This window comes from Dreissena polymorpha, chromosome 6 (assembly GCF_020536995.1).
Source record: "Dreissena polymorpha isolate Duluth1 chromosome 6, UMN_Dpol_1.0, whole genome shotgun sequence".
NCBI classification, from domain to species: domain Eukaryota; kingdom Metazoa; phylum Mollusca; class Bivalvia; order Myida; family Dreissenidae; genus Dreissena; species Dreissena polymorpha.
In genome coordinates, this window is record NC_068360.1 from 61,997,084 (window position 1) to 62,017,962 (window position 20,879).

Sequence of the window (20,879 nt, forward strand, 5' to 3'; positions counted from 1 at the left end):
TGCTCAATAGTTTCTTGCCAATAATATTTGTATGACTTTTTTTTAAACTTTGTCTTTCCCGATATTATTTTTTCCCATTAAAAAAGGGAATACACCGGATGGTAAAGTAACCTGCCTTTTAAAACGGTTAAAAGTTCTCCTACTTATGAGTGGTGAAACAAAGTATTAGCAAATGGACCTGTGTGACTGGATATTTTAAATAATGTTTTCACATGCTCGGAGATATAAAGCCTATTAAGTATTTTTTTGTAATTTTAAACTTGCGACGCTATGAACTTAAACGTATGCCCGCTAGAGTAATGCATATTATTTACTAAAATGAAAACTCACTTTGCGCACCTGAATATTTGGGTGTATTTTTTTGACATTTATCATTAGTGTGTACACCAATGTAATAGAGCATATATGTGACCTAAGGACTCAATTCATCGTACAAAATATGTCTGATTTTAATAATAATTACAATACACTGTGCTTCCCTCTAAAATCAGTGGACTTAACACAACTAAATAACAGCAAAACTATGTTACAGTGTGAAATAAAACGAGAAGTATAACAATAATTAATTTATATAAATACAACTACTTTCCTAAAATATTTTATTTAACAAAATAAGAACATTTCGCCCATTGAATTTGTTATAAATGTGTTTTTGAAGCGCGTCTTGATGAAAAGTAACTCAGTTTATGTAGTATGTTTGCATCAAAATTATTGAATATTTATATTTACATACCGTTATTATAATGTTGTTAATGATGTACAATACTATGTGTATGCCCCTATTCGAAGAAGAAGAAAAATATTGTTTTGCTGCATGTCTGTCTTACTGTCTGTCTTTAGATCAGTTCGTGTCCGATCAATAACTCGTCAACGAATTTACCGATTGGCGTAATACTTCACATTTGCCTTGGGAAGAAGATGACCCCTATTGAAATTTGGATCACAAGGTCAAAGGTCAAGGTCACTATTACACTAAGTGTGGAATTCGTTTCCGATCAGTGTGGAATTCATTTCCGATCAATAACTCGTAAACGAATTCACTGATTGGGCTTGATAATTCACAGGTGCATTGGCATTGAATAGTAGATTACTTCTATTGAAATTAAGATCACTAGGTTAAAGGTCAAGGTTGCTGTTACAAATTAAGTGTTATATATTTTCCGATCAATAACTCTTCAACTTCTTTACCGATTGGCTTGATACGTATCATGTGCAATTGCCTTAGACAGTAGATGACCCCTATTGAAATTGGGGTCACTAGTTCAAAGGTCAATGTCACTGTTACACACTAAGTGTGAAATCGTTTCCGATAAATAACTCGTCAACTGGTTCACCGATTGGCTTGATACTTCCCATTTGCATTTGCCTTGGACAGTAGATGACCCCTATTGAAACTACTAATTCAATAATCTATTATTTGTTCAAGGTTAAAACTTTCTACTTGAATGTTTAGTTTTTCAACCTTCCATACGAATGTTCACTTTTACTTTGGACTAAATATTTTAAAGTTTATTTCACAATGTATGTATACATTAGCACAATTTACCTTTTAAATTGAATAAGTAACTAAATAACATCTAACACTAAGTGTTTGACAATTTAAACTTAAGATGAGCATAAATCTTAAAACATATTTTGACTTTATATCGTATGTTAATGGCGCTGTTTTTCTTCCTTTCTTCTTCTCATTCCTGAATCAAATTCTTTTTCATTACTCTTTTGTGAGCATTATAATGTACTTAAAAAAAATACTAACATTACACTGATCTTAAATAACTTTGATTTACTGAATTTAATTACACTCAGTGAATTGACTTTGAATACACTATTTTAACTTGCTGATTAAACTGATCTTTATTGACTTTTGATTTTATTTACACATTCACTTCTGTGATTGAATTACACTTTACATCGTTAAACTTCGCAGGCATCTTCACATGTCTACAAGACCGAGTTTAATACTTTGAAGTTTCGGTAGTCGTCTGCATATCTGGTGTACGAGCCTCCTGACCTGATGTCGGATTCTGAACCCCTGTTTCAAAGTTTGATGAGTCATTTTCAGTCCGATAGGATCTGATTACCAAATCTGTTGATATGTTTGGCTGAAAACTAGCCTAAATTGCCTTTAATCGACACTGCTTTCTGTGCACCTTCTGTGCTTTCTCAGTTTCGACATAATATGATCTCGGTTTTGCTTGTTTATTTACCACTTTTCCAAACATAAAGTCATTTCCTTGATGGATCATCTCGGTTGGATTTTCATTTAGCTCGTTGTAAGGCATACGACTGTGCTTATTGTAGTAAAATTCTGATCTTGTTTGCCTTTAGATAATATTTTCTACTGCTCTAACCGGAAAACTGGATTGTAACCAACGACCTTCACGCAGCTGAGTTGGTGACTTTCTAATACCTTCTAATGGTATCACCTTTATTTAATAAATATAATTATACACATTAAGTTTTTTTAAATACAACTATTTAAAAACAATAAGGTAGCGCATCCTTAATGGGCACCTATCCAAAATAATCTAATTATTTATTATCTTAATCAGCATCATTTCACTGAACTACATGCACATTTGTAGCTAGGCTTTCCATGCTTTTGAAAAAATATACCGATTTTTTCAAAACAACCCCCACGCTCGGCTTTTGTCCAGTTTATTTTCACCCCTGAGGTATATAAAAGTTCCATAATTCATTCAAATTTCCAAAATGGGCATGCAGTTGGTGTGTCCAGATGCAGTAAAGGTGTTTAAAGTTTAAACAAGATGCAATAAGTATTCTTTTACAGACATTTATTTTTTACAAATTTTAATCTATAGAAGAGCGCCATGAAATGTAAGTGATTTCAGCCAAGTAAAAATTGGGTCGACTAAAAACAAAGTGTCATAAAATTCATAATAGTATAATTTAAGTTATATTTTAAACGTAGTTTTTATAGAAACAATATATACAGCAAAAATACCAAGAAATAGACAGATTTACCGTTTACTTTTGGAATTAAAAATAAAAATGCAACATGCATCATTCGTATTTTCAGCAGTAAATCACCCAATTTAGCCATAACGTTGTTTTAATTGTAAAAAATGAATGATGTGCATACAAATTTCAACATATTTAACAATAAACATACCTTATATGCAATGGTTAATCAAATTACGTTTGAAAAAAATATAAAACGCGTCGCAAAAAGTATGCGATGTCGGCTGGATTCGAACCTGCGCGGGAAGATCCCGAAAGATTTGTAGTCCATTGCCTTAACCACTCGGCCACGACAACTTCACTTTTGTGCAAGCTTATATTAGATATCCATAAGTAAACAGGTAGAAAGGCTCGTCGATCTTTGAAGAAATCGCGAAATTGTATTTTTTGAGATGATATTTGGATCAAAGTCAATATTTATTGTGAAAATAATGTATTCTAAAGGAATAACGTAAACAAATATCAAAATTTGAAGTTTGAAAAAAATAAAATGCATCTCTCGGAAATAACCGATCATTGAAGATCGGCAATGATCGTAAAATAAATCGCGGGAAATCATTAGGGGTGCGCTACCTTAAAAAAACACTGTTCAAATGTAATGCTGTGCAGCCATAAAGCAATCAAACGATTTACACATATAAGTTGATAAATTGTACGTACAGGCCAGAATACAAATATCGCATACCATTTAAGTAATGCAAAGAAAACAACAAACAAACAATTGCATATAATCAATATGTATGGCGTTAAACAAGTAGCAAACACACAACAACACAATCATGTTAAGTCATGATGTTCTAAAATATTATGAAATCTGTACACAAATAATTTTAACACGCGCATATGACCGAATCTCAAAAGTTTTAAAACGAAGCGTTACACATTAATCTATTGTCCATACTCCTTGTGTACACATTATTATTTCAAAAAAGAGTGCAGAGTTAAACAGCCTATCAACGAGAAAACAATTGCTTCGTAATTTCATGATCCATACCATGAACATGCGAAATAAATACTTATGTCATGAGCAACACAGTTTGCAATATGTTTTTAAACATATACTATATATCTATCTATATATGGCATTATCAGATCAATTTATTTCTCACACTTAAATAAAGAATGAAAAATTTGATAATGATAATGAAAATATTCTGATTATGCTTTTGGGTTTCCGAAGTTCTCAGTCTGTGAGTCTCTACCGCTGTTTGAATGCATATGAACGTTTTTCATATTCAATGAATTCTTTCTCAGTCATCGGTACTAAAGAGAGAAACGGACGTTGAAAGCTTTTTTAAGTGCTGTCCGTTTCACCAAGTATAAGAGGCGCTATTAAATATACGTCACCGGTCGCCGTGGTCTAGTGGATAAGTCGTCCGCCTCGGGATCGAGAGGTCGAAGGATCGAGCCCCATTGGGAGCGTTTGTTGAAGGATGGATGTTTGTAATGGGACTTGTTCCGATATGACAATCTCTTGAGCCGCGCGCGTTAAACATGAATGGTAATCGACTCCTATCCGCCTGGCGCCTGGCATAGTGATAGCAGTTGGGAGGTACATGGTATACACACGCAACAAGTGCCTCATAGGCCTAATTGGCTCGCCCTTTCAATAGGGGCAACACTTTAATAAAAAAGACCTTTACCATTACCATACTTAGCGGCAAACTCCTATAAGCTGTTTTTGCAACGTTATACGAAAAATGGAACCGGTTACTTAATCCATAGTTCAAACGAATTTTGAACGGAGATTTACTTACTTCACGAACAACTTAATATATACCATAACCAAAAAAAACATCAAGATAGTTAACATGTGGTGATTCTTTCAACATATTTATTATAAAACATAAATTGTTTTCGTAATTTCATTTATTGATAACTCAGTTCGTTATATGTAACAATTAACGTATTCCTTATTAAGACCGAATAGCGAACTGATTTTTTTCTTCTATAACAACTACATTATCCAAAGCTTATCACACAGCTATGAGCAATATTTAATATGTAGCTATAATATTCAAATATTTGTTTAACACGTGACTACGTTATATGGTTTATCTATAACCAAGGTTCTTTTAAAGGACTGAATTATAGCAATTAGCATATAATTTAAAGCGACATAACTCCTCCGGCCTTATTCAAACCGTTTACAGAACAGTCTTGTTCTTTTGATAATCATCATACAAAATAATGATTATTCAAACTATTTTTTATCAGCGGAAGTAGAAAAATAGATGTATACATCTTAACACGATGTAGTGAAAATAAACAGGTTTAACTTTGGAAAGTAACTGTTTTAAGCAATACACAATATTGCTATGTATTGTTTAATGAGGAATAACATACAGTAAGAAAATAACTAAGTTTTATTCATATGAATATATATCTTTATTGCTAAAATATAGTTTAATGTACATTTTGTATGCCGTCCTCGTCTGAAAGTAAAAGCATACAAACGGCGAAAACAACGAATATTCAACAATATTCAAGCGATTGATGGGTCGTATTTACAGCTCCATGCATCATTTGGTAACTATGCTGATAAAGTCGCGTGCACGTTTTGATTAATCCAAATAAACTTTTTAATTTAAGTTTTATATTTATAATCCCCATGTTTCCGTGGTTTAAAGTCCCAATACAAGATTTTTCGTCGAATATGCACTAATACGTTCGTTTAAGGTATACAAACTACCACGCTGATATAGTCGAATATGCACTTATACGTTCGTTTAAGGTATACAAACGACCACGCTGATATAGTCGAATATGCACTAATACGTTCGTTTAAGGTATACAAACTACCATGCTGATATAGTCGAATATGCACTAATACGTTCGTTCAAGGTATACACACTACCACGCTGATATAGTCGAATATCCACTAATACGTTCGTTTAAGGTATACAAACTACCACGCTGATATAGTCGAATATGCACTAATACGTTCGTTTAATGTATACAAAATACCACGCTGATATAGTAGAGTATGCACTAATACGTTCGTTTAAGGTATACAAACTACCACGCTGATATAGTCGAATATGCACTAATACGTTCGTTTAAGGTATGCAAACTACCACGCTGATATAGTCGAATATGCACTAATACGTTCGTTTAAGGTATACAAACTACCACGCTGATATAGTCGAATATGCACCAATACGTTCGTTTAAGGTATACACACCAACACGCTGGTATAGTCGAATATGCACTAATACGTTCGTTTAAGGTATACAAACTACCACACTGATATAGTCGAATATGCACTAATATGTTCGTTTAATGTATACTAAATACCACGCTGATATAGTCGAATATGCACTAATACGATCGTTTAAGGTATGCAAACTCACACGCTGATATAGTCGAATATGCACTAATACGTTCGTTTAAGGTGTACAAACTACCACGCTGATATAGTCGAATATGCACTAATACGTTCGTTTAAGGTATACAAACTACCACGCTGATATAGTCGAATATGCACTAATATGTTCGTTTAAGGTATACAAACTACCACGCTGATATAGTCGAATATGCACTAATACGATCGTTTAAGGTATACAAACTACCACGCTGATAAAGTCGAATATTCACTAATACGTTTGTTTAAAGTATACAAACTACCACGCTGATATAGTCGAATATGCACTAATGCATTCGTTTAAGGTATACAAACTACCACGCTGATATAGTCGAATATGCACTATTACGTTCGTTTGAGGTATAAAAACAACCACGCTAATATAGTCGAAAATGCCCTTATAAGTTCTTTTAAGGTATACAAACTATCACGCTGATATAGTCGAATATGCACTTATACGTTCGTTTAAGATAAAAAAACTACCACGCTGATATAGTCGAATATGCACTAATACGTTCGTTTAAGGTATACAAACTACCACGCTGATATAGTCGAATATGCACTAATACGTTCGTTTAAGGTATACAAACTACCACGCTGATATAGTCGAATATGCACTCATACGTTCGTTTGAAGTATACAAACTACCACGCTGATATAGTCGAATATGCACTTATACGTTCGTTTAAGGTATACAAACTACCACGCTGATATAGTCGAATATGCACTTATACGTTTGTTTAAGGTTTACAAACTACCACGCTGATATAGTCGAATATGCACTAATACGTTTGTTTAAGGTATACAAACTACCACACTGATATAGTCGAATATACACTAATACCTTAGTTTAAGGTATACAAACAACCACGCTGATATAGTCGAATAAGCACTAATACGTTCGTTTAAGGTATACAAACTACCACGCTGATATAGTCGAATATGCACTAATACGTTTTTTTAAGGTATACAAACTACCACGCTGATATAGTCGAATATGCACTAATGCATTCGTTTAAGGTATACAAACTACCACGATGATATAGTCGAATATGCACTAATATGTTCGTTGGTTCATGTTCCGAAATTCCAAAACGTAATATTTCATGGATTAAAAGATTCGTGTGAAAACACAAGAAGCTTTCAAGCTCATAAAGTCGCATACTGTCTTTAATGCATCTTGTACACGTGGCGATTCGACAAGATAAGCGTTCTTGTTTGATAATTTATACCGAAATTAGTCCGGCAGAAAAGTGGCCATTTTTCACTTAACCTGACATTGAGGTGTATAGTAAATTTTAAAGTGTTTTTGTTAAGGGACGTGTTACTGATGAAGAATCCAAATGATGCCGGGCTGGTATCTTTCAGGGTTTTGAGAAATTCAAGATGGCGTCCATGACGGCGGCAATTTTCAGTATTTTTTGTTTGAAAATATAAATATGCATTATTTTATGTAATATAATGTAATTTTTATATTGTTTTACATGTTAAATTTGAATTAAGAAGTGCAATCGTATGTTATATAAACTAAAATCAAAATGGCATCCAAAATGGCTGCCAGAATCAAGATGGCGGCGCAAAAATTGCTCAATAAACAAAGATACAATGTATTGAAGATCTAGATATTCATTTTTTCTCATAATAATAATGCATATTGAAACATTATTTGTTAGCAATTAACTGTTTAATAATGGTTCGATAAATGAATTTTAATAATACATATGTAGAGTATTATATAACAAGAACATATCGGCCTACCCCTGACCATTTGAGAAAAATGATATTATCTTTGTGTACCGTAGCAGCAATTTTGTTAAAGTTATGGTTTGTGTGATGAAAAAACGCCGTTCTCATAAATGTTATAAAGCTCATTATGTTTCAATTGAAACACCATAATACGTATTATTCAACCTGTGTTCGTCAAGGTCATGATCTGGTCACTTTTTTCAAACATCATGGTATAAAGTAGTATGTATACTAGTTTAGCTCATGTTGTGAGTTGTCGTCTAACTAACGTGATGTTCTAATGCAAATATTAGTTCAGTTCCCATGTTTTGTATTCATACCAACAATAACATAATACATATTTCCTTTATAATCGACACAGTAAGTTATCTAACGGGCATGTTTTGTCTGCTCATTGTTACATTGTATAACATCAACCTGAACCTTTTGACAAGCGCAACAGATAGAACATGGTAGTCGCGCTTGATTACACGAGCACCGAAGTGTTGAACATGGACTATCGCTTGTACACACCCAATTTTATAATTTTAAGCACATTGAGTGGAGCTAAAGCAACATTTGATGCTATTGTAATGGGTAAAAGGGTGTTTGACACCTCGTCCTTTCGCCAACCATAATAACATGGATCCAGATCTGGTGGGTCTGCATCAAATGCATATTTCCAAATACACGCCTGTATGTGAGCACGTTTCACATTTTCATAGAATGCTTCTGTGGTTGGTGACAAGCTTGCTAGCGATGGCATAGCTTTACCCGACTTGCCTCCCTGGCTGCCCAAAGGGTTTGTCTTGTAATAGACGTTTCCTCTGTATCAGGCTTTCTATAGCATGCTGAGACAAATTTGGTCGCTTCCTTCACAACTTCTTTCATACAAGCTGTCATATCGCTAACAGTCTGATGGACTTGCCTGTGTTCAGCATCTTAATAACTGTACCCTTACCGATACCAAAATATCCAGTCACAGTGTCGCATCCAGAAATAGCGTGAGCCGACAGCAAGTCGGTCGCGATTTTTATATGGTTTTGGACAGTTTTGCGCATGTCTATAACTGCTCCTACTTTCACCGGTGATTACATGATGACCAATAATGGTTAAGAACAACATAGTAATTTTACAACAAAACAAATACGTCTGTATCATCAGCTACCACAGAAATGCCAGTGTGTTCTGCTTCTACAGCATCAAACATTTGTCTTATCATAATAACGTCAGCTTATTCGCGGGTTGTTTTTAAATCAGCTCGATTGATTATGTCACCTTTATACATTTCAGTGGGCGTATCATGATTTTCTGTAACGACTAATTTGTGTCTTTGAGTGCACAGGTGATACAATTCTTTATCCGTGCATAAAGCTTTACAAATCAGAGAGATCAGCTGTTGTTTGTTCTCAGTGATACCAAGCATAATATTTGGTATTGGTAATGCCAAGTCATCTGTTAGTTTTTACACCCTTGAGACATTAGATTGTCTCCCTGACCTCGCCACACTCTTGGTGCTGAACTCCATGTATCGGTCAAACACACAGTGGACATCACCTTTATTCAGAATTTGTCTTATATACGATTTAAAGTTGTCAATATAGTCACGTATCTTTCCGTCTAACAGCCAGTGAATGATATTCAGGACAGCAGATCCATCAATTACTGAACATGTGATCTGGCTGTCAATGTGCCGCTCAGACACTTCCACTTTTAATTGATTCTTTAGCACATATTTCCTATTCTGAGTTTCCCTGTTTCAGTAAACATAGCAGTAGGTACTTGAGCCAATTCATGGTTTAGTATATGTTTAATGTCAATTGCCCTAGAACTAGCTTGTAAGCCTATTACTCTTGAATAAATCAGGTTGATGTCATACACTTTGGTGTCTGCAACCCTAATGTGCTTTCTAGTTTCTAGACGCAACCTTGGTTTCAACCTTTTTAGATATTGTCTATTTAAAATTGTTCGTCCATGAGTTTTCGAATTCAATCATTTGGGCTTTACCAATATATATTGCTTGATCAACATTAACAGACGGTGGTGCCATTGTTCCAGTCACAATGTACACTAGACTGAGTGGATGCTTGCTTGGATATAACGGATCAATACATTCTGTCAATTTTCTCCGAATACTTGCTTTATCTTTAGCATCTGCATTAATCCTGCCCCGATTTTCTTCTTTGTGTTGCTCATTAGTGTCCACTAAATTGGCACTGCTAATTTCTCTCAGATCTTCTTCCAACCTGCTGCAAATATGCAGACTCAAACTCCAAACCTTGACAGTTTCAGGTTAAAGTGTTGAACCCATAATTCCCTTCTTGCCATGGCCATATCTAATAAAAGTTGTTTCTATGAACATGTCGCTCCACATGGCATTCCATATCCCCGGAAAAATGACATGCTCACCCTTTAAGAACTTTTGTTGTGCGCTTTCAGGCATTTTCCCCATGGACCTCAGGTAATAGAGGCCATATGTCTTGTAGTTTGGGTATGCAGCGGCAAAGAAGTAGGGTAGCATTAGCTCAACTGATGCCAAGTGCAGCGGCCAATCACCTTCTCTTTCTGCCTGAACATACATCATTATAAGAAATACTGCCTTAATCAAACAATCAACCCAAAATTTAGACGTACGACTGGCAGATGCTGTGTTGTTAAGATACATTTCTCGGTCAAATGTCTGAAAAGTATTTTCGTTGAATACATTGCGAAACAATTCCTCTGTCTCAATTCGTAATGCCCGTACATTTTGTGGATATTTCTTCCTATTTAGGAGTTTGGAGACTCTAGCAAACGTTGACTCAAGCAGATCTTCCAACCCACTATTTGCCATAAGCGTTCCAACTGACCCAACACAACTCATCAGAAAGTGCATTCCACCGAGACGTAGTATACATCCTGAAACTACTCTGGGTATGCCCAAATAATATTGACTGCAACTCTATATAGTTGTAGATCACCTGTAAATACAGTGAAGTTCTGAACATTCTGTGATGATAATACTTTTGCCTTTTGTAGAGCTGCCATTATCGTGTCTGGGTCTGAAGGTTTCATATCTTAATTAAATGGGTTTTTAGTATGTAATATTCATGCATTTTCATACAGACATATTTTGTTTTGAATATACAAACACTGCGTTTTAATTTACTAAATTCACGCAACTGCAAATACATGAGCCCATGAGCACTAACTTTGCAAAGTACCAACACATATATAATAAATGATGTTGTTTTACATACCTGTGACACTGCATTTGCGAAATGAGCTGAAGAAACATTACTCCATATTTTTTTCGACCGAAACATATTTCGACTAAACAAATAATGGTGATAGCAATAACAAGGGGAGTAACTAATTTTTAAACACGTTCACTTATCAAACGGAAGTAGCATGTGTCAACTGTAATTCAATATATTAGGAACATAATTAATAAGTATTATTAATGTATGTGTGTAGTCCATGCTAACCAGATGTTAATCAAACGGGTGTAAATCATGTGCGCTTAATGAATATGTGTTCATGATGTTCGCAAATTCTGCATTATGCAGTACATGTGTATGTTAATTATGGTTTCTTAGTTTCCATGTCTGTAATATCTTCATGTTTATGCAAAATAATACATTTAATGGATTTTAATTGCTCTTATTGAATGTTATTTACAAAATGCCATTCTGAAATGCAATAAGTTCAGTTTGAAGAGCATGACATTCCGATTCAACGTTGTGGTACCATCATAACAATATTCAATTTTGGGCTGAAAAGATCCAAAATAAGGATAAAATCATTATCATACCACCACTTACGTTAAAAAGCTGAAAACGGCGGCCATCTTGGACGCCCTCTTGAATTTCTCAAAACCCTAAAAGATACCAGCACGGCATCATTTGAATTCTTCATCAGGACCGTGCCCCCCATCAACAAACACTATAACACTTACTATACACTTCACTGTCGGGTATATGTCATTTTCTGCCGGACTAAATTGCAAATCTTTTCGCGTCCAAAAGTACACAAGAATGTACAACGGTTATAAAGTCATGTAATGTGCACGTGACCATTCATAGAGTTCAGCTAGTGTTTTAACATCTTTTAACGTATGGTGCCGATTTTCCAGCGTCCAAAAGTCAAACCTAAGCGCTTTCCCAAACCATTTACACACTAGTTCTTGTATATGACATTGTCATTTTTTCCAAACTTCAAAGTATCCTGACTATGAAATGTAATTACCCATATTCAACAAATGTGCGAATAATTCGAGAGCAGCTTGATGTTTATCCCAAGGCGTTTATAATAATATTATCTTATTATTTTTAAAGCAGAACAAATATCACAAAATGGTCCATAATGTAGAAGTTAAGCGTTGGTTTTGCCGAGGCAAGTGAAACTTGGACTGTGATTGTTTTCGGTGAAACGAAACTTTAGTTTTCCATTTTTTATCAATTAAACAGCATCAAAAACCTCTTTGTTCAAGTTTGTATTTTACTTGGGCCAATTCACAATATTCGATAAAACGACTCATACCGCTTTGTAACGATATATAACAACATTTTATTGTGTTTTAATCTTTAATCTATTTGATATAAAACATACACTGATATTGATAAATATATTTTGCATTTATGTATAAATATAAACAGTTACTTGAACATGTTTGCATTTATTATTCTATCAAAACAGAAAGTACACGTACTTCTGAAAATTATTGCTTGGGTGAGCACAATGAGCTAAGCAATAGCAGCTTTTTATTGCCCAATTTATTTAATTGATTTCAAATACCTATCGCTTGTTGAATATGAATGTATGGGTACACATTGCAAACAAATGGCTTCCAAAAGAATGTGAGAAAAATATATAGGTTTGGCAACGACGAATATCTGCGAATCCTTATTTTTTCTGTAAAATATGTGTACACTTTTATTTTGGATGCAGAGTACCAAAACACTAGGAAATATTCGAAAAAAGAACAGCAAATCAAAATGAATTACAGTTCTGACACTTAAATAGTATATTCAGAAATGTACACATAAATTATCAACGCACACTTAGATGTACTACATTTTAAACAGTATTAATCGGTATATATATATATATATATATATATATATATATATATATATATATATATATATATATATATATATATATATATATATATATATATATATATATATATGCAAGATATTGAACCGAAAACGGTTGCGAAGCGTTATAAATATTTTATTAATTTACACATGTTTATCCTTTAAGTGAATATTGTTAAAACAAAGTCTTAGTTTATGACGATGTACACTTATGACTTGTTGATCATTTCCAGCGTTTGCAGTATATATTAAGAAAACATTTATAAATATTATAAAGGCCAGTAATCTTAATGTAAACACTTATCAATAGTAAAGGTAAAACAGCTTGGATTGTCTTCGACACGCTATTTGTCAACGGGAAGCCAGTTCGGGATATGCATGCGAGGGGGATGAGCTGCGCATACTATCATGGAACGTGTATGTGCTTACTGCATTTAAACGAGGCAGCCTTGATTTTTCTAACATTATACATAACGACGACATAATATTTATGTACGAAATTTGGACTTGAGACTGAAGTGACAGACTACAAATTACAATTGACAATTTCTTAAGAAAATTCCAACATCGCAATGCGAAGCGCTCGAGTGGCAGAACTGTTTTTTATATAAAATATGCAATTTCTCACAGAGTTAATATTATTAGGAACTATTTTGATACTGTTATATGGATAAAACTATATAACAATGCTTTGAATAGTTACAAAGATGCTTATGAATGCGGTGTGTACGTATATGGTGACAATTCTCCAGCTAACACTATTTTTAATGTTGATGTGTTTGAGGTTTTATAAACAGAAATTAATGTATACGATACGTTAGGCTATGTTTATGTAGTTTTTAATAGTCGTGTAGGCTCTAAATGTGATTATATGATGCATGATAGGATGACAAATAGTATTGATGATAACGATTATATTTCATATGAACCAATGTACCGGGTCTCACCCTATAATATTGTACACAGTCATTCTGTTAAACTTATTGACCTTTGCCAATCAACCAATCAACGCATTCTTGACGGATTGCCCGACACAGACAAGTTTTAATTATTATCGCAACAAGGCTCGTCGTTAATTGACTATCTTTTCACAAAACAATGCATTTTTGCGAATTAAAAGTTGTACGGTTGAAGAACGCTTTTAGAGACCATACATCAATTAACTGTTGGATACATGTAAATTATGATTTTTCGGAAGAGATCTGTGAATATTATGTGAAAATAAAATGGGATCTATCTAAATGGGATAAATTCAGAAGTACTATTATTAGTCGTCTTACCAAACTAAATAGCATGACCTTTAGCCAAAGTTAAAGTTTACAAAACAGGGTGTCTATAAATACAATGTTGAACTATTTTACAAAAATTATTCGTGAAGTCGCCGATCCGTTGTTTTTATACTGTACCGTACATAAAAATGTTTCTTATAACGGCGTAGCGCATAATACAAATGCGAACTGGTTCGAGAATGAGTGTGTACAATCTAAACATATATATTTACAAGCTCTGAACAATTTTAATACGTGTAAAACAACAGAGATTAGGCATTAACTTTGCGCACACAAATCAAATTATAAATCTCTAATAAATTAAAATAAACGATAATTTGAAAATAATAAACTATGCAAATTAGGGAAATTAAAGCAGACCAAGCCTAAGGAGTTTTGGAAGCATTTTCAGCATAATAAGAATAGAAAGAGGAACAACATTTCTAATGATGATTTATAACTATTTCTCGACTCTAAGTAATGATATTTCACAATGTTCAAATGACGAGGCGGAGAAATTTGGTGGCTCACATAATTGTAATTACGGTTATGTCCCGTTCCCCGGAACTGGATAAACCTATCACCACTGACGAAATTATAAATGCCGTTAGGTTTTTGAAATCAGGTAAAGAATGTGGCTATGGTAATTTGTTGAATGAGCATTTTATGGAAAGTTGGATATTTTAGATCTCATTTGTGTGATATTGTCAATACTATAATAAAATCGGGGCATTTTCTGGATAAGTGGACAGAGGGGGGCATTTTGCCTATTCACAAAAAGGGGATACTGAAAATGCTAGTAACTACCGAGGTGTAACACTTGTAAGCTGCTTTTTTCTAAGCTATTTACCACTGTTATAAACAAGCAGATTGAATCTGTTTGTAACGAAAACAATATTATTTCGGACGCTCAGTTCGGATTTCGGAAACCATTGATGCCGTTTTTAAACTCGTTTCAGTAATCAAAAAATATCTTAATCATAATTAACGTATTTATGTTAATTTTGTGGACATGTTAACATGCCCTCAATGACTGAATTTATTGAAATAGCCCTTTGTTTGAAAATGTACAAATTTGGTATCCAAGTTAAATTGTTAAGAAGCATACGGGATATGTATCATAAAGTAAAATCATGTGTAAAATCATGTAACACCTATTCCGATTTTTTTAAATATGCAGTTGGTTTGAGACAAGGGAGGTGATCTCGCTGATTATTTTGTCATTCTTTGTTAATGACCTTGAACTTTATTTGCAAAATGAACCTTACTCGGGATTATTAATTGACGATATTGTGTTCATGCTTTAATTTTTTGCAGACGATATGGCAATTTTTACGAAATCGTCAGATGAATTGCACACCAACATTAATATTTTGCACTCACATTTTAAAATATGGGGACTTACGGTCAACACAGACACAAACAAAACATGTGGTTTTCAGATAGAGGGTCAGACTGTTATCAAATGAAAAATGGCAAATAATTTATGTTTGTAGACTATTTTAATTATCTTGGCATTGTTTTCAATTACACTGGGCTTTTTTTTATCTGAACCAAGAATATTTAGCAGGTAAAGCTATTAAGGCATTACACAAACTACTGCAACATTGTTAAACGTACGAACTAAAGCCAAAGATATTGTGTTAGCTCTTTGATTTATTTGTTTATTTTTTCTTATCTATTCAGCATAGGTATTTGGATTCGCGCAATCAAAAGAACTAGACAGAATACACCTGACATATAGCAAACGTATTTCAAAACTTAAAACTAATGCGTCTAATGCGGTCGTGTATGGGGTGTTAGGTTGATACCCTCTGTTCATTAAAAGGTATATACACATTATTAAATACTGGCGTAAAATTATACATACAGGTAATATTATTATTACAAATGTTTATAAGCAGGCCAAAGAAGATTGTAACGATGGCTCAAAATATTTGGTATATTATGTAACGTTATTGCTAAGTAATTATCGTTTCTCTTACATGGTGTAAATGCTGACAATGTCGATTTGAATCATGTATGTGTATATTTAAACAACGTATCATTGACAATTTTATTCAGGCAGTGTACTAAGACATGCAGACACACCATGTTCTTACTAATTGGTACTTTTCAAAAACACTTTTCATTACAAATCATACCTGGATTTACTACCTAGCAGCCTAAGAATATTTTTATGTAGACTAAGACTTTCGATTCACCCACTAAGAATACAACCTGGTAGATATGGTAGAAATATAATCGCTAGTGATCTACGTTATTGTTTATTCTGTTATTCACATGAAGATGAAGATAATTTTATGCTTATATGTCCATTTTTAGAGGAGATACGCAGAAAATATGTACCAAAGTAGTATTACCAACGCCCGTCGATGTATATATTTTTGGAAATGTTTGGCATTGATAACAAAACCAAATTAATTAAAATTTCTATTTTTATTAAATTCACATTAAATAAAAGAAACGCAATGTTAAATGTAAGTTCATCCTCGTAAAACATAGACACACACTTAGACACTTTGAATAACACACTATGTATGTTTACCACAATAAAATAGAATATGTTTAAAATAAAGATCATGTATACCGGATATGCAGTTATACCGTAGGTAATACAATTATATAGTTAACGTGACTTGAATCTTCTTTCTGATGCTTTGTTCGATTTGTTATACTTACGATGTTCATTGTGCAAGACATAAAAAAACACATAGTCTGCATCTTATTCTGTTATCGGGACTGTATGATTTTAGAAAGTGCAATGATTCCTAATATCCTAATTATGTTTTACGTACTGCAAAACAGTTATAGCATATCAAAACGAAACAAAAATTAAAATTATTTTTAATTACAACAAATCTAAATATTTGAGAGCTAAAATGAAGAAAACATTTGTTAAAGCAAAAATTATTTAGAAATGCTATCTTGCATGATATGTGAGGGCATTTATATTTATGGAATGAACATTATGTGTTCTGAAACGAAAATATCAAAACAATGTAAAATAATCAATATCAAACAGATCTATTATTATTTTAAATGGATTGTCTTCTAGACAATCTATTGATAATTAAACACCGAGATACTTTCGAAATACAGAGAATGTCAGAAAATAAATTACATTTTCCATTACAGGCAAAATGCTATCACTGTATAACATAAAACATCATTAGGTCCATTTAATTTTGACAAGAAAACGTAATATTTTAAGATGATTTCAATGAAATGTGACATTTAAAGACATTTCATTATGTTTTCATTACAAATAAAAAAATCCGCAAAAAAGTCTATAGTCTGTTTTTTATTAGAATGCATTCTAATGTATTTTTAGGCCACTCCAAATTGATCTGTTGGTCTACGGATTTTTTTTGAAAAAAGTTGAAGAGGCGAGCAAAAAAATAATATTTTTGTTTAAAAACAGGAAAATTCTCGAGCGAGCGAAGAGCGAAGAGTAAAAAAAAATCACATTTCGATGGAAACATATTGCATTATCTAGAGATACAAGTTTAAACAGCTATATTTTACATTCAAATCAAATCCTATATAAAGAATATATATCGACCTCATATTTATAGGAGTAAGTTGCATGTGACCTTTGACCACGAAATATACGTGAAACCATATCATCGAAGTGAGGGACACATATCTACCTACTGCTGCTTATATTTGTTTGAAGTTTTAAACAGTGAAAGCTGTGAAAAGGTATACCATGGTGCAAGCTTTGATAAGGTATACCATGTTGCAATAGCAATTGAAGAGGGACAATCATCAAAATGATAATGACAGACAGTCGGACAAAGGCCATGCATATAACCCATTGTCGCTACCTTATTTTAAAAGGGGCATATCGATGGCAAGTACGGTATTGTTTTTTTCTGAAATAAATTTATACATTACACAGAACTTATTTGATTTTTCTGAAATACACGGACCTAGCTGTTAAACATGTTCCGTCAACCATGTATTTAAAAACAAATAAAACATTGTCTCTGCAAAACTTTTAGAACCAGCATTTAATGATTTTATGGTTTTTTTTGTTCACTTGAATACTGTCCATATGCCCATTTAATGAAGAAAAAGTATTTTAAAAAATCTTACGTCATGTTTCCCGATGTTGTTTGAAATTGAAAATGCTTCAACGGTATCTGCTGATGGTTGCATGTTCGAACGTAAACAAACACATTCAGAGAAGTCATAGAACGTAGAAGATGTGTTTTATATTTTTAAGAGTTGGCTGGCAGCACAACTTTCACCGATATTTGTTAAAAAGTTCACGACAGCGAAACATGTACTGGTCGTCTCGATCGAATTTTTAGCGTCTGCAGTTATCGATTAAAAGTGTTACGAAACACTAGCATTCGTATTCAGCGTCAAAATTGTTTCTGCTAGATCGCGTTTTTTTTCACAAATTAAAAACAGCAACATGCGCTATGGTTACAGAAGGACACAACAATGAGTTCGAGCGGTAATTTTTTTTTCCATTTTGAAAAAAGGTGCGGCAAATCAGACGACCAACATATCTATTTGGAGTGGCCTTACCTTGAAAAAAAGGGAAGTTCACTATCAAATTTAATAAAGTTTGCAACATAAATATCAAAATAGTGTTATAGTAGAGCAAGATAAATATACGATTGCAGTGCTTTTTCACATAGCATACTGGTACACGTCTGTCTTATTTATCATGGGCACTCTGGAGAACACACTACTGGCTGACAACTAGACTTGTCCATTAAATGTTTTTGTGTGATTTCATCTGCTGTCTGTATTATCATGTAACGTGTTCACTTTTGGTGTTCTTTTAATACACAACGGGAACCTACGAAGCATGTTTACCTTTATAACTTTAATGTCTAATCACATGACGTTGTTTGTTTTAGGTACCTGAGTCATAACTATTAACTGTGTTCTTTTAATTCCTCACCGGGTAAATTTGAATTATGCTGACATGTGTTACTTGAATGGTTTATCACATGTTGCTAGTTGATATTTTTCAGAAGCCTGATGATCAACCGATTACGCAACATTTCCCGGGCTGCATTCAGGGGCTTGGCAAAACTACGCATTCTGTGAGTTACAATAGACAAATGATTTGTCGTGAAATAAATGCCGTCCAGCTTCCCATATATAAATGTCTAAGTCTGTGGTCTGCTTGATAGAATTAACTAACTTTATTTCTTGTTGTTTGTTGTCTTATGATTGTACAATGTTTTTGGCAAAGTATGTGTAGAATGCTGTTTATCAATTAAAATGTGAAATATTCTTTCTGTTGCTAAATTTTGTTTTTGAATATAGACATGTGTTTGCCTTTTCCATATAAATACATAAGCAGACGAATGTTAAAAAAGTCTTAGATTAGTTAATATATTTGTTAAAGTATTTACTGACAGTATAGTTAGCGTTCGTTGCGTAAGTTTACGTTTTCTTTTTGTTAAAGGAATATATTTTCCAACGCACTCCAATCCATTGACGTCGGTGCATTTGAAGGACTGTTGGATCTGAAAGAACTGTAAGAAATGTTCAGTGCTTAAATACAGTACATATTACGAATATGAAATTATGATTTAGAATTTTCTAGTTGGTTCATGCATTGCGTCCTGTCGTTTTAAGACCAAAATGCGTAATTTAGAGAATTTTCTTTATACATGTTACAGAACTTTCATAAAATTAATAATTCCTTAACTAATAATTACGGGTGATACAATAAAATAACACATCCTTTATTAAAGCTCTTTTCATACTTATAACAATGGTACAGAATACACATTTCTGTAAAGATAGATCGACATATCATTTCCGGTAAAATACACAATCGTACTTCATTGTATCCATATTGTGAATTAAACTACACATACCGTCTAACAAATGTAATACAATCTCCTTTTTTGAAGAAATTTGTTTTGTTTCCGTGATAATAGTTTACTATTATTTGGTTAAATTCCAAACTTGTTCATCGATATCTATTCAGACAAATTCTGATATAACTGACATTTAAGATTGTATTGTACAATGGTCAGACTCATTGTATTAAGAAACGATGGATACGATTGAAGGCACAATGCTACACACGATCGTGATTTAAGGTCAACACAGTTTGTGGTACGAATTAAACTGCGTGACTTTGATACAGCCCACCTGACGATTACTTTCAATGGGATTACAAAATATGTAAATATATCCTGGTGATTTTCACGCCTAAAGCCCCCATTTCACTCAAGCAATATATTGAATGCATTACTACATATGATACAATTCATGAGGTTCGGTCCGTGAACATGTTATATTTTCAGCATTTATTTTTTAAACAATTTGGTAATAATATGAATTTGTGTAGTTAAAGGATTCGTGATAGGTTTGTAGTTAATTTATAATCAAGTTGGAAACTGTCATATTGTAATATTTTTTGAATGACAACATAATAAGGAAAGGTTTCTTTTTACTTATTTAGCGGCGAAAAAA

At 33.3% G+C, this 20,879-nt stretch overlaps 1 protein-coding gene across 1 annotated transcript in view; it reads left to right on the forward strand.

The window, feature by feature from the left end:
* LOC127835727 (slit homolog 2 protein-like) overlaps positions 1–20,879 on the forward strand; it is a 208,169-nt gene that overhangs the window by 22,363 nt on the left and 164,927 nt on the right. The window contains exons 5-6 of the mRNA XM_052362162.1: positions 19,418–19,489; positions 19,858–19,929. Of these exons, the coding sequence (XP_052218122.1) occupies positions 19,418–19,489; positions 19,858–19,929 (144 nt within the window). The remainder of the gene's footprint in view (positions 1–19,417; positions 19,490–19,857; positions 19,930–20,879) is intronic.